At 50.5% G+C, this 14472-nt stretch overlaps 1 protein-coding gene across 1 annotated transcript; it reads left to right on the top strand.

The window, feature by feature from the left end:
* Positions 1 to 3473: 3473 nt before the first annotated feature.
* Positions 3474 to 14174, top strand: LOC130372622 (solute carrier organic anion transporter family member 1C1-like). The gene is made up of 13 exons (XM_056578732.1): positions 3474 to 3615; positions 3812 to 3944; positions 4502 to 4611; positions 5010 to 5156; positions 5788 to 5886; positions 7170 to 7430; positions 8101 to 8265; positions 8598 to 8796; positions 9183 to 9348; positions 9875 to 10059; positions 11354 to 11418; positions 11725 to 11842; positions 12453 to 14174. The coding sequence occupies exons 1-13, from the start codon at positions 3483 to 3485 to the stop codon at positions 13168 to 13170; spliced, it is 2499 nt and encodes an 832-aa protein (XP_056434707.1). The 5' UTR covers positions 3474 to 3482; the 3' UTR covers positions 13171 to 14174.
* The last annotated feature ends 298 nt before the right edge of the window (positions 14175 to 14472 follow it).

Here is a 14472-nt window from a genome sequence, read left to right as displayed (position 1 = left end):
AGCGTGATTAGCATTGTTAATTAGCATATCCTAGTGTGAGAGCTCACGTGATGACAGTTGGGTGTGGTCGGTGTCGGCGCAATCTCCCTCAGCGCAGACAACGTTTAAGGACCAGTAGAACAGTAGAAAAGATGACGGTAAAGACAGTAGTACTACAGTAGAACAACATGAAGATAAATACAGTTGTACTACAGGAAGATGAAGAGGTTAATACAGAAGTACTACAGTAGAACAAGACGAAGATAAATACATGAGTGCTACAGTAGGAACAAGATGAAGGTCAATTTAAGTGTACATTTAACATAATTGACCCAATATTAAACATATTTGACATTAAACATGAATACATTGGCCTCAGTAAAAGTTATCTTAGCATGGATAGGAAATGTATATATATATGAAATGTTGCAAAAGTATCGTAGCCTGGTAGTAAGTCTAACATTCCTAGAATATTCACCAGAAAATTCAACACAACATAAATGCAAGACACACACATAAACACATAAACTGAGGTCAACCTGGCATGAGGTTGTTGGTTCTCTCAGGGTCAGAGGTCAACCTGCCATGAGGTTGTTGGTTCTCTCAGGGTCAGAGGTCAACCTGCCATGAGGTTGTTGGTTCTCTCTAGTGAGGGCGGGTTCAGAAGTCAACCTGCTGTGAAGTTATTGGTTCTCTCTGTTGAGGACAGGGTCAGAGGTCAACCTGCCATGAGGTTGTTGGTTCTCTATTTTTCTTGCCAATAATGGAGGAAACCAACTTTTCCAACTCCGCTCTGTCCTTTCACAGCCCCTTCCTCGCTACCCATTCCATGTCTCTCTCTCCTTCTCTCTTTACCTCTGTCTCGGTCTAACTCCCTCCCCCCTTTCTCTCTCTCTCTCTCTCTCTCTCTCTCTCTCTCTCTCTCTCTCTCTCTCTCTCTCTCTCTCTCTCTCTCTCTCTCTCTATCTGTCTCTCGCTCTCTTGCTCTCTCTCTCTCTCTCTCTCTCTCTCTCTCTCTCGCTCTCTCGCTCTCTCTCTCTCTCTCTCTCTCTCTCTCTCTCTCTCTCTCTCTCTCTCTCTCTCTCTCTCTCTCTCTCTCTCTCTCTCTCTCTCTCACCCTTTCACTCCCCCTCTCCCTCCCTGTCCATTCTCCCTGCCCGCCTGTTGCCGGATCCATTCTGGGACGAGTTGGGAATGAAAATGCAGCCGATGTTTTGTCCTGCTGATCGCCCCTGCCTTGGGGTCTGAACACAGGGGAGGAGGAGGAGTAGAGGAGAGGAGGAGAAGGAGTAGAGGAGAGGAGTTGCTGATCCTGGCCTGAACACAGAGGAGGAAGGGAGGGGAGGAGGAGAGGAGGTTCTCCTGGCCTGAACACAGGGGAGTATTAGAGGAGAGGAGGAGGAGGAGGAGAGGAGGTGCTCCTGGCCTGGACACAGGGGTGGAGGAGGAGGTGTGTCGTGTGTGTCTATAGGAATGCGAGTGAGTGTGTGTGAGTGAATTGGGGAGAGGGAGTATGTGCGTGCTTGTGTGCATTTGAAGGTGTATGTGCGTGTGTGTTTGGGTGTGTTTGAAGGAGTATGTGTTTGTGTGTACTCAGAGGAGTGTGTGTGTACGTGTGTATGTGTACGTGTGTGTCTGTGCGATTAGCTTCATATTGGCACAGGGGCGTGTGCAGAATTAGCCCATTGTGGAATCAGAGCAGGATTACAGAAGCTGGGGTCGCCCGCCCACTCAGCCGTCGTTCTCCGTGCAGACCAGAGGTTCCGTCAGCAAGACCCTCTCTCTGTCTGCTCCGCGCGTCCCCTCAGTGGACCACCAGCGCACCCAGGGCTAATCCTCGAATGGAGGCGGACCCCTAAGACCAGGACCACCTGAGACCTGCTCCGGTCCTGATCCAGGAGGACTGACCAGACCGGAACCCCAGACCTGTTCAGGTGAGGCTCTCCTCGTCTCCCATGATGCACCTGGAGCAGGTTCAGGGTGAGGGGTACCCTTTGGGCTATGGTTTGTTTGAATTGGTTTTGATTTGTGTTCAAATGGTTCATACTGTATGTCATCTCAATAGCGTTACGCTTCGAGACGGGTACTTTATGTCACTTTACATTACTTTGCTTTACGTTGCGTTACGTTACTTTACCTAAGGGCTTTGTGTGGTTACGGTCAGGGTTAGTGAGACGTCTGCGTTTCAAGCTGACTGGCAGCGTTGGATGGGCGGCCATTGCTTTACAAATATGGCCGCGGCCCTAGGCTGTTTGAAAGACTGCAGCCAATCAGAGTCTTGCGAGATTCTTTGGTGGCAAAGCAATACAAATAACCGATTCTGTTCTGAAAAAGAAGCCGACCATGCAAACCTGTTCAGCTCATCGTCTGTTTGGGTTGAAAAACTTTTGGATTACTCTGGGATGGCTGCACCTCGTCAGAGGCGGCCATGGGTCTTTATTTGGCAGGCGGGGGGGCTGCTGGCTGGTCATGCCCTGAATGCACCCCCCCCTCACACACACACACACACACACGCAGTCTGGCATCTTAAAATGCTCAGGATCGTCTCACAAGGCGAGGGCTAGGATCTGGGTCAGACTGCTGCATCATGGGAAACGGATGCAATTCTGTTGTGATTGCTAAAGTGACCCCTCGAATACTGAGTGATTTATTGATTAACAGTTTTTTACCTTCGCTTTTTAGGATTGTACCCTTAATTCCTTTTGAAAATACTTCCTTTGTTTTTTTTTGCAGTGCTTTGACCAGACAGACAGACAGACAGACAGACAGACAGACAGACAGACAGACAGACAGACAGACAGACAGACAGACAGACAGACAGACAGACAGGTAGACAGACAGACAGACAGACAGGCAGACAGACGGGCAGACAGACAGACAGACAGACAGACAGACAGACAGACAGACAGACAGACAGACAGACAGACAGACAGACAGACAAACGAGGGAGGGGAGACAGACAGACAGAAAGACAGACGGACGGACGGACGGACGGACAGACACACAGACATAGACCAGACCCTTGGTGGGTGAGACAGACCGACAGACCAGAGGGGCTGAGACTGACCGACCAGAGGGAGGTGAGACAGAGAGACTGAGGGGGGTCAGACAGAGGGACAGAGTTTGGTGGTCAGACAGACCAGAGGGGGGGGTGAGACATGGCCAGGTGGTCTGATGGTGGCGCTATGACCAGTCAACAGTCTCTCTGCAGCACGGACCCGGCCCCAAAACCAAGCGCAGATGTTCCACTCTCAAGGTACTGGAGCACACGCCCATCTCACATCTCCCATACAACAAATAATAACCTGCAGTTCCTAGGAGGGCCTGCGGGGGGTTTAGCGGTGGGAAGGCAGAGATGCATGTTGATGTATGCACCAAATTAATTATAAACTAACCAAGTATAAAGTGGCTCAGATGCCGTCATCAGAACCGGGTGGTGGATCCAGGAGTGTGTCTTGGTCATCAGCCACTGTCTCTCTCTCTCTGCTCCCCAGCTGTTCATCATGGCGCTGGCCTTTGCGTACTTCTCCAAGGCGCTGGCCGGGTCCTACATGAAGAGCACCATCACTCAGATAGAGAGGCGCTTCGAGCTGTCGACCACCCACGTAGGGATGGTGGACGGCAGCTTCGAGATGGGTGAGGGGGGGGGGGGGGGGCACAGAGGAGTCTAGTTGAACTCTGAGCAATCAAACACCCTAACCAGCCTACCACCCTACAACCCTAATCCTACCACCCTAACCCTACCACCCTAACCCTACCACCCTAACCCTACCCCCCTACCACCCTACCACCCTGACCACGAGGCTCTTCTTTATTCACGTGCGTCCTTTAGGCAACCTGCTGTTTCTGGTCCTGGTCAGCCATTTTGGCGCCAGGCTGCACCGGCCGCGGCTCATCGGGGTGGGCTGCCTCCTGATGGCCGCCGGCTCCTTCCTCACCGGACTGCCGCACTTCTTCATGGGCAGGTCAGCCGACCACAGCCTGGAGGGGAAGGGCAACAGGCCTCGGTTGCCCACAACCAGTGACCGAATACCAGTTAGCCCACCGGTTCCAAAACAGTAACCCCCAGTTACAGACCCCCGGTCACAGAACACCAGTTAGGTCATCAGTCAGACCACCAGTTACAGACCACCGGTTAGATCACCAGTCAGACCACCAGTTACAGACCCCCGGTCACAGAACACCAGTTAGGTCACCAGTCAGACCACCAGTTACAGAACACCAGTTAGACAACCCGTTAGACCACCAGTGACAGACCACTTGTTAAAGAACCCCAGTTAGACAACCAGTAACACATTATTTAAAATGGTTCTTGCGGTATACATGATATACATGTTGTGTTTCAATGGGATTCCTGTAGAGTCTTGACTGCATCATTTAAACTCAATACAAACGGAGACATTCTTTAATGAGGACCCAAATTCAAGTGAGCCCCTTACGGCCAGAGTGACACAGAATCAGGTTCAGTGTCTTCCCGTCCAGCCTGAAGAGGACACTCTCGTGTGCCTCTTGTGTTTCCCAGCTACACGTACGACACGGCGGTCCACAGCTCCCTCAGCGACAACGGCAGCATCGCTGCGTGCGTGGACGCCCCGGAGCTGGACCCGGGTCCGACGCTAGCGGACAGCACGGGTATGAACAGGACATTGTTGGTATGTGTGTTTGTGTGTGTGTGTGTGTGTGTATGTGTGTAGCCACCAAATCCTCATAAAGAGTAAAAGTAATTTAACAAATCAATCATTACAGATAGGACTGTGTAAACACCAGCTCTCTATGTCCACAGCATCCCTGCTTATCACTGAGAGGACATTCTCCTAATCTTGATCTCTGTTCCCGTACCAGTCACTGATCTATGTCCCACTATGTGTGTTTATGTATTGGTGTATGTATGTGTGTGTGTGTGTGTGTGTGCGTGTGTGTATGTGCGTGCGTGAGTGCATTGCGTGCGTGCATGTGTTTACGTGCGTTCATGTGTGCGTGCGTGCACGCTTTCACGCGTGCGCGCTTTCATGCGTGGGTGTGTCCCCCAGCGTGTGTGAAGGACCCCAGCTCCCACATGTGGATCTACGTGCTGCTGGGCAACGCTCTGAGGGGCCTTGGGGAGACCCCCGTCACTCCGCTGGGGATCTCCTACATCGACGACTACGCCCGGGCCGAAAACTCCCCCTTCTACATCGGTACGGGGGGGGGTCCTTCAGGGACAATGGGCAGCTCTGTTACCCAGAGTAAACCCGTCTCTCTCCCGGGAAGAAAGTTTTTAATATTCTGTGCAGTTATGATCATAACTGCACAGAGAGAGAGAGAGAGAGTGTTTGTGTGGGTGTGTGTTTGTATCTGTGTGTGTGTGTGTGTGTGTGCGTGTATTGGAGAGAGAGATAAGGAGGGAGGAGTAGTGGAAGGTTGTTAGGGAGGGATAGGGAGGAGGGAGGATAGGGGAGAGACAGAAATGGTAGAAGGAGGTAAAGAGGCAGAGAGAGGAGGCAGGGAGAGAGAGCTGGGAGCACAGAGTTAGGAAGGCGGGAGGTAGAGAGAGAGAGAGAGAGAATTATGTGGCATGCAGCAGAACAGACATGGCAGCAATGGAATTTCATATCCATAAGCCTGTTTGAATTACTCTATAACCCCACGAAAATAAGACTTTTGGACGCACATTGTGGCCGTCATAAAGCCCTCTCCGTCTCCTCCTCTCTGAGGTGAGCCAGGTATAGAGAGGTTCATTGTTTGAGGGATCCACTTGACGTCAGCTCAGCAAACAAGCATCACGTTAGATGGTGATTGGTTAATCTGGTGTCGTTGTGCGGTCCTCAGCGTGCGTGCACACCATCAGCCTCCTGGGGCCCGTGTTCGGGTTCCTCCTGGGATCCGCGTGTGTGCGGCTCTACGTGGACATAGGATACGTGGATCTAGGTGAGAACCTAACAGAGACCCCCTTATCGTGTTCACTGTGTGTGTGTGTGTGTGTGTGTGTGTGTGTGTGTGTGTGTGTGTGTGTGTGTGTGTGTGTGTGTGTGTGTGTGTGTGTGTGTGTGTGTGTGTGTGTGTGTGTGTGTGGTCTCATTAATAAGTTCTGTATTATGTCCTTTTGAATTTCATCAATGCAGTATTATCCATCAGTACTAACATGATTATTATATGTGACTACGCTCTGTGAATTACTATAGCATGAAGGGTAACTTGGTTCCGTGACATCCTCCTACCAAGTCCAACTGACCTCTAGTCTAAGGCGGCTCCCAGAAACCACTTTACACCACAGGGGGTGATGAGAGCCTGATCATGCTGGATCTTCATTAACGATGTCTATGAAGATCAGGGATAATCACCCCTTCATAATCACCCCTTCGTAATCCCCCCTATACAATTACCCCTTTCAAGATTGCAATGGCAACGGTGAATCTCACAGTGGACAAAAGCGTCCGCTTGATGACTGAATGGTTCATAAGTTGAGCTTCAAGTCTTTAACGTTTCAGCAATTGGCCGCGTCCGACACACAGAATAAGGTTTTGTAAATGACTTGTCCAAAATAGACTTGAGTCGAGATGAAACAGAGATGAAACAGAGATGAAACAGAGATGATACAGAGATTATACAGAAATGAAACAGAGGTGATACAGAAATGAAACGGAGATGAAACAGTGATTAAGCAGAGATGAAACAGAGATGATACAGAGATGAAACAGAGATGAAACAGGTGATACAGAGATGAAACAGAGATGAAACAGAGATGAAACAGAGATGAAACAGAGATGAAACAGAGATTAAGCAGAGATGAAACAGATGATACAGAGATGAAACAGAGATGATACACAGATGATACACAGATGATACAGAGATGATACAGAGACGATACAGAGATGCTACAGAGATGATACAGGGATGATACAGAGATGATACAGAGACGATACAGAGGTGATACAGAGATGATACAGAGATGATACAAGGATGATACAGGGATGATACAGAGATGATACAGAGATGATACAGAGATGATACAGAGATGATACAGGGATGATACAGAGATGATACAGAGATGATACAGGGATGATACAGAGATGATACAGAGATGAAACCGAGACGATACAGAGATGATACAGAGATGCTACAGAGATGCTCGGTTAGGCTGCTCGTCGACCTGGGGCAGCAAAGCGTTGGACCTCCACCCCCTCTGAGCCTTGAGGTTGTGTCTCCCCCAGACAGCGTGACCATCTCCCCTAAAGACGCCCGCTGGGTGGGCGCCTGGTGGCTGGGCTTCTTCATCTCCACCGCGCTCCTGCTCCTCTCCGCGATCCCCTTCTGGTTCCTGCCCCGCACCCTCCCCAAGCAGGGCCCCCCCGAGGGGGAGGGGGAGGGGGAGGGGGCCCCGACCCACCCCCACGCCATCCAGGAGGGGCTCCTGGAGCTGGACGGGGACGTCCCCCCCAGCCCTGAGGACAGACCGGCCCCCGTCCACAAAGGTTAATAGTAATAATGTTAAGTTGATGCTAATAATGTAATGTTTATGTTACACATGTTGCAATATGATTTCTTTTAATAATGTTCATGACTGTTGAGTCCTTTCTATCGCCGAATAAAGACAAAAAAATACTATGGTGGTCGAGCCTACTGAAGAAAGCCCTTACATTGCATTATTATGAATTTAAATTAATTTTACGCCAGTACAGGTTTCTATATCGATTTTGTGTGTGTGTGTGTGTACCTGTGAGTACCTGTGTGTGTGTGTGTGCGTGTGTGCGCGTGTGTGTGTGTGCGTGTGTGTCTGTGTGTGTTTGTGTGTGTATCTATTTCCGTGTGTGTGTGTGTGTGTGTGTGTGTGTGTGTGTGTGTGTGTGTATGTGTGTATGTGTGTGTGTGTGTGTGTGTGTGTGTGTGTGTGTGTGTGTGTGTGTACGTGTCTGTGTGTGTATCTAAGTGTGTTTGACACACACCCATAGAAACACAGTTTCGCTCTTTGGGAGCAATAATCACCTCTCACAATAGGTGAGAGGAAAAGAGAACAAAACGGTGGTCTTTGAGACGGCCGCTTTAAAGTGTGAGAATCATCACAGTCTTGACTTGGAACGGGGCTAGACGTGTGGGTCCTCCTGGATAAAGTTGGTGTTTTTGAACGGGTTCCTCGTTTTGCAGGGCTGCTCCAGTCCCTGAAGCAGCTGTTGGGGACTCCGGCCTACCTCCTGCTGCTCTGCTCCGGGGTGCTGCGGTTCAACGCCGTCATCGGCCTCTTCACCTTCAAGGCCAAGTACATCGAGCAGCAGTTTGGACAGTCCGCCTCCCGGGCCAACTTCGTGATCGGTAAGGAGCGAGGAGATTTGGGGTAAAGTAGGAATGCACATTTGAGTCGTATTTAGCGTGTTTGTTGAGAGATCATCAAGTCTGTCATCGGAAACAAACAAAAGCAACTTTTTTTTGGGGACTCTGAGCGCCTGTTCATCTGTCCCGGTGGTTCAGGTGCGCTGGTGTTAGCCTTGTGCTCGCTCACCTGTTCCTGTGGTTCAGGAGTGCTAGCGTTAGCCTAGCGCTCGCTCACCTGTTCCTGCGGTTCAGGTGTGCTCGCTCACCTGTTCCTGTGGTTCAGGTGTGCTAGCGTTAGCCTAGCGCTCGCTCACCTGTTCCCTGTGGTTCAGGCGCTCTGACGCTGCCGGTGTTTGCGGTGGGGATCTTCCTCGGGGGGCTGCTGATGAAGAGGTACCGGCTGAGCGTGTTCTCCGGCGCCCTGCTCTCCTTCGTCACCTCCGTCGTGGCCTTCCTCCTCTTCCTCCTGCTCCACCTCGGCACCAAGTGTGAACACGTGGCCGTCGCCGGACTCACCGTCTCCTACAACGGGTGAGAGAGAGACAGAGAGAGCAAGAGAGAGAGCGAGAGAGAGAGAGAGAGAGAGAGAGAGAGAGAGAGAGAGAGAGAGAGAGAGAGAGAGAGAGAGAGAGAGAGAGAGAGAGAGAGAGAGAGAGAGAGAGAGAGAGAGAGAGGAGTAGTGGAAGGGAGGGATGGAGAGGAGGGAGGATAGGGGAGAGACAGAAATGAAAGGAGGAGGGAAGGGGGGAGGAAGATAGAAGGAGGTAGAAAGGCAGAGAGAGGAGGAAGGGAGAGAGAGAGAGAGAGATTGACAGATGTGGGAGGCGGAGACATGAGAGGATATAGAGGGGTGGGGAGGTAGGGAGGGTTCCAGAGGGTGAGGGCGTGGCAGTGACTCCTCCCCCTGACCCTTGCAGGACGGCGGGCGTGTGGAGCGGGGACGAGGCGGTGGTGGCCCCCTGTAACCAGGCCTGCTCCTGCCCCCTGGGGGCCTGGGACCCCGTGTGCTCCCAGAGCGGCATCACCTACACCTCGCCCTGCACCGCGGGGTGCCTGGGGTCCTCGGGGAGCGGCAAGGCCACCGTAGGGACGCACACACACACACACACACACACACACACACACACACACACACACACACACACACACACACACACACACACACACACACACACACACACACACACACACACACACACACAAACACAAACACAAACACAAACAGACACAAACAGACATAGATACACACACACACACAGACATAGATGCACAAACACACAGACACACACATGCAGTTACACACACACCCACACACACACTCACACACACACACACACACACACACACACACACACACACACAAATACACACACACACAGACATAGATACACACACACATACAAACACACTCACAGACATAGAGACACACACACACACACACACACACACACACACACACACACACACACACACACACACACACACACACACACACACACACACACACACACACACACACACTCACACACATATGCACACTATGTGTGCCTGTGAGGCCCTTTGAGATGTAAACTGTGATTCAGTGCTTCGACTGCTTGCTGTTCCCCAGGTCTTCCACAACTGCAGCTGCCTGTCCCACTTCTACCCAGAAGGGGGCAGCACCTCAGTGAGCCTGGGCCAGTGTCCCCGTGGCAACGACTGCGTCCGCAGCTTCACCTCCTACATGGCCATCTCTGTCCTTAGCTCCTTCATAAGCGCCTTGGGAGCCATGCCAGGCTACATGGTTATCATACGGTACGCTACGCTTTCTAGGGCTACATTGTAATCATCCTCTACACTATCTAGGGCTACATTGTTAGCATACAGTATACTACATGCTCTAGTCTAGGGTTACATGGTTAGCAAAAGGTGGGGTCATTCCTATGTTCCCCGGGTCCTATGTTCCCCGTTTTTCCCTAAAAGTGTCCTATGTTCCCGTGTAGCAATACATATCGGGGGGCATAGGACCCTTTTTGGGAGAAGCGGGGAACATAGAACCCTTTTCTGGGAAAAGGGTCCTATGTTCCCCGCAATCTATCAATCTTTAAAAATATTTAAACTTTGACGCGACATTCGCATGATGACAGCCAATCAGCGTTCAACAGCGTGGCCACTGAGTGACATGTGTAACGTAACAGCCAATCAGCGTTCAACCGGCCAACTCAATGCAGTGCAGTCCGGGGTGAACTACAGCAGGGAGGAGAAAGTGATGGTTGCGGTTTGCGACTCCCGGATCTCTATATATAATAATATATAATAGTATATAATTGTATAATAATATCACGGCCAAAAGCTCTGTGTGCCTCCGGATGGCCGTAGCACGGGGAGCTCGTAGGGATTGGGCTTCTCGGGTTTTTTTAGTGGCGTATGAATAGACTGCGTCGGATTCTCCGACGTCCCTCCCTCTTCCACAAAAGGTAAAGACATGCAATGGTGGTTATCTCAGCCGGAATTTGGCAGCAATGGTGGAAGAAGTAACAGACCGGGGAACATAGGACCCTTTTTTTAAAAAGGGTCCTATGTTCCCCGGTCACATACATATCGGGGAACATAGGACCCTTTTTGGGAAAAGCGGGGAACATAGGACCCTTTTTTTAAAAAAGGGTCCTATGTTCCACAGTCTCATACAAAGAGGGGAACATAGGACCCGGGGAACATAGACACGCTCCCCAAAAGGTATGCTGCTCTATCTAGGGCTACATGGTTAGCATTCTCTACATTATCCTAGACATTATCCTGTAATCCTAGATAGTTTAGCATACCGTATGGTATCCAAGAAGCCGTAGAGAGTGTGGCATACGGTATGCTACACTATCTAGGGCTATATGGTTAGCATAAGGTATACTGCGTTATTTGGGTTACATGGGTAGAAATCATGTTAGGTTCACATTTGCTTAGCTAGAATAATAAACATATGGTACAAAAGGGGCTCCATTCATATTGCTAAATGGTTAGCATGCAGTAAGGTCACACAGTTAGCATCCATGCAGTAAGGAGGCCGGATGTGAACACTGTTATAGTATGAATGTCTGCATGTCCCTCTGTACAGATGTATCGCACCTGAGCTGAAGTCTCTCGCGCTCGGCATCCAGGCAATGGTCTACAGAGCACTGGGTAAGACCTGTTACATCAGAGAGAGAGAGAGAGAGAGAGAGAGAGAGAGAGAGAGAGAGCGAGAGAGAGAGAAGAGAGAGAGAGAGAGAGAGAGAGAGAGAGAGAGAGAGAGAGAGAGAGAGAGAGAGAGAGAGAGGCCAACATGAGTGTATATGTGTGGGTTTGTGTTTGTGTCTGTGTGTGTGCCGGTGTGTATACAGTCTCGATCGATGTCAGGCGCAGGCATGAATAACCAGTAGAAGATCTATAATAAGATCCAATGTTTCTGACCATGGGACGTCCCGGGTGTGTCCTGTGTCCCTGCAGGGGGTCTCCCGGCGCCGGTGTACTTCGGAGCGCTGATCGACACCACCTGTCTCAAGTGGGCGTCGACCCGCTGCGGCGACCGGGGGACGTGTCGCATGTACGACTCCAACATGTACAGGTAAACAGTGGGGGTTACCCCCAGTGACCCCGTGTCCCTGTGACCTCATGACCCCCGGAGCCCACTTCCAGGGCCCAAAATCGCTGTGACCCCGACTTCTTAAACTTAGGTTTTTTAACCCCATCCCCGTCTGCCTTGACCCCATCATCAGTCATAAGGCAGACTGGTATCGTATCCACAAGACCTCCCAAACTTTATGTATCATAAAACGTCTTAAAGGTACAAATTATGCAACGTTGACACAAGTGTTTAAAAAGGGTACTGCAGTCCATTGTTATATATAGCTCCTTTAAGCCTAGAAGGTCTCTCTCTCTCTGTCTCTCTCTCTGTCTCTCGCTCTCTCTCTCTCTCTCTCTCTCTCTCTCTCTCTCTCTCTCTCTCTCTCTCTCTCTCTCTCTCTCTCTATGTCTCCCTCTCTCTCTGTCTCTCTCTCTGTCTCTCTCTCTGTCTCTCTCTCTCTCTCTCTCTCTCTCTCTCTCTCTATGTCTCCCTCTCTCTCTGTCTCTGTCTCTCTCTCTGTCCCTGTCTCTGTCTCTCTCTCTCTCTCTCTCTCTCTCTCTCTCTCTCTCTCTCTCTCTCTCTCTCTCTCTCTCTCTCTCTCTCCCCCCAGGATGATCTTCTTGGGTCTGATCAATGTCCTCAGCGGCTCCTCCCAACTCTTCCTCGTCCCGCTCCTCTTCGTCCTGAGACGGCAGTTCCGCAAGCCCCCCGGGCCCCCCCAGACCTCGCAGGGGCCCCACCCTCTGAAAGATCTGGGGCCCCGGACCCCGCCGGCCCCCAGTCAGGGCGACCCCGCTCTGCTCCCAGCCTCGGAGGTGGACGGACGGGGGACAGGGGGCGGCGACCCGGGAGAGGAAGCCCCTCCTCCTCTGGAAGACACACCTGCTCAGAGAGCGACAGGTGAGGAGGAAGAGGAGGAGGAGGAGGAGGAGGAGGAGGAGGAGGAGGAGGAGGAGGAGGAGGAGGAGGAGCAGGAGAGGAGGAGCTCTCCTGCTCCAGGAGAAAAACAGGGGAGGAACGCAGAGGTGGCCCCGCCTCCTCTGGAAGACACACCTGCTCAGAGAGCGACAGGTGAGGAGGAAGAGGAGGTGCAGGAGGAGGAGTTGCAGCAGGAGGGGAGGAGGACTCCACCTCCTGAAAGAAGACCGGGGAGGAACGCAGAGGAAGCGAGTGACGAGGGGGAGAGGGGAGAAGGAGAGGAGGAGGAGGAGGTGCAGAAGGAGGAGGAGCTGGTCTTTGTAAAGACTAACGGGGAGCTGAAGGAAGGGAAGAGGAGGGGAGACTCTGTGACAGTGGAGGTCGAGGTCTCTGTGGGAGGCCAGTCTTAATGGCGGACCGTGACATCGTGATCTAATCCCTGATCCACGATCATTATTGTCCTTAGTATTCTCCCTATAACCGCTGGACAAAATGTTTTCATTGTTAAGGATCCCTGTTTTCTAGTCAATGAAATTGTAAAGCAGGAGTGCCTGAATATGCCATATTTATGAAGCAAATATTAATAATTGACGTGTAAATTCAAAAGGTACAAAGGTTCTCAGCACGTTAATGATGCTAAATTTATTTAGCATTTACTGAGTACTTTATACTCTCTATAACTAGAAAACGTTTTCCTTTGAGGAATCCCTTGGACTGCTTTCATGTAATTAAGCAATAATGCACTTTCCCTGTTTGGATTATGATGTCAAAAGATTAATTTTTTAGTGTGCATCACTGCAATCTATCTGATCTACAGAGTTGATATACTGTATCTTATTCAACTCTTGGTTTTTCTAATTGAATGAATACTTTTAATGACTTGGTTAGTGAGTATCGTTTGTAATGAATCTGATCTTAATCCTGAAGCCCCTTTGCCTGGTCACTGTGGAAACACAACACCGCCGACACAACAGTAGGAACAAGAGAACAGACGAGTGGTTTGGTTTGGATGAGATGTCAGAGTGAACGATGCCGAGGTAAGTAATGGAGGTCCTCTCGTCTGTGTAATGGTTTGGACGAGTGTCGGGGGAGGGGAGATTAATTTATCCGCGTTATTCATGAGATCACAACAAAACAAAGAGCTTCCTGAGCGGTCGGCCGTTCATAGCAGCGGACGATCGAGTCCCTCCCTGCTGGCTCTGCTCGTGTGGATGACCTGCACTTACAGGTGTTGGTCGGCCCGTCGCTGTCGTAACGCTGTTATGCAAAAATCTAGATGCCTTGGTAATGAACGTCTAGGCCTATATATACGTCATTTAACATGCAGAAAAATGTCTGATGTAAAAAACAATAAACCTGCTGACTATTATGTAATTAAAGACCAATTAGCGCATGGTTTGTTTTATGTCAAAATTCTTCAAAAACATAATAACACAATTCCAACTGTGTGTTAATCTCACTCTCTCGACGAACCCACTTCATGCCTGGCTCTCAATAAGACTCATGCGGTAGTTCGTATCCCAGAAGCTCCATATGTGGTCTGTGTAAACCAGCTCCTACTTTATGAAGGGACTTCATCAAGATCCACGTGGGAAATCTGTGAGCGGGTGATGTGAGCGGTGTCAGTGGCGGGGGGGGGGACGACGACGACGACGACGACTAACGACTGACTAACGTACTAAAGAGGCCTGAGTCGAGGATTCAGAGCAAAC

This window comes from Gadus chalcogrammus, chromosome 19, assembly GCF_026213295.1.
Source record: "Gadus chalcogrammus isolate NIFS_2021 chromosome 19, NIFS_Gcha_1.0, whole genome shotgun sequence".
Lineage (NCBI taxonomy): Eukaryota > Metazoa > Chordata > Actinopteri > Gadiformes > Gadidae > Gadus > Gadus chalcogrammus.
The sequence above is the reverse complement of the archived record's forward strand: the minus strand, read 5'-3'. Positions and strand labels throughout refer to the sequence as shown.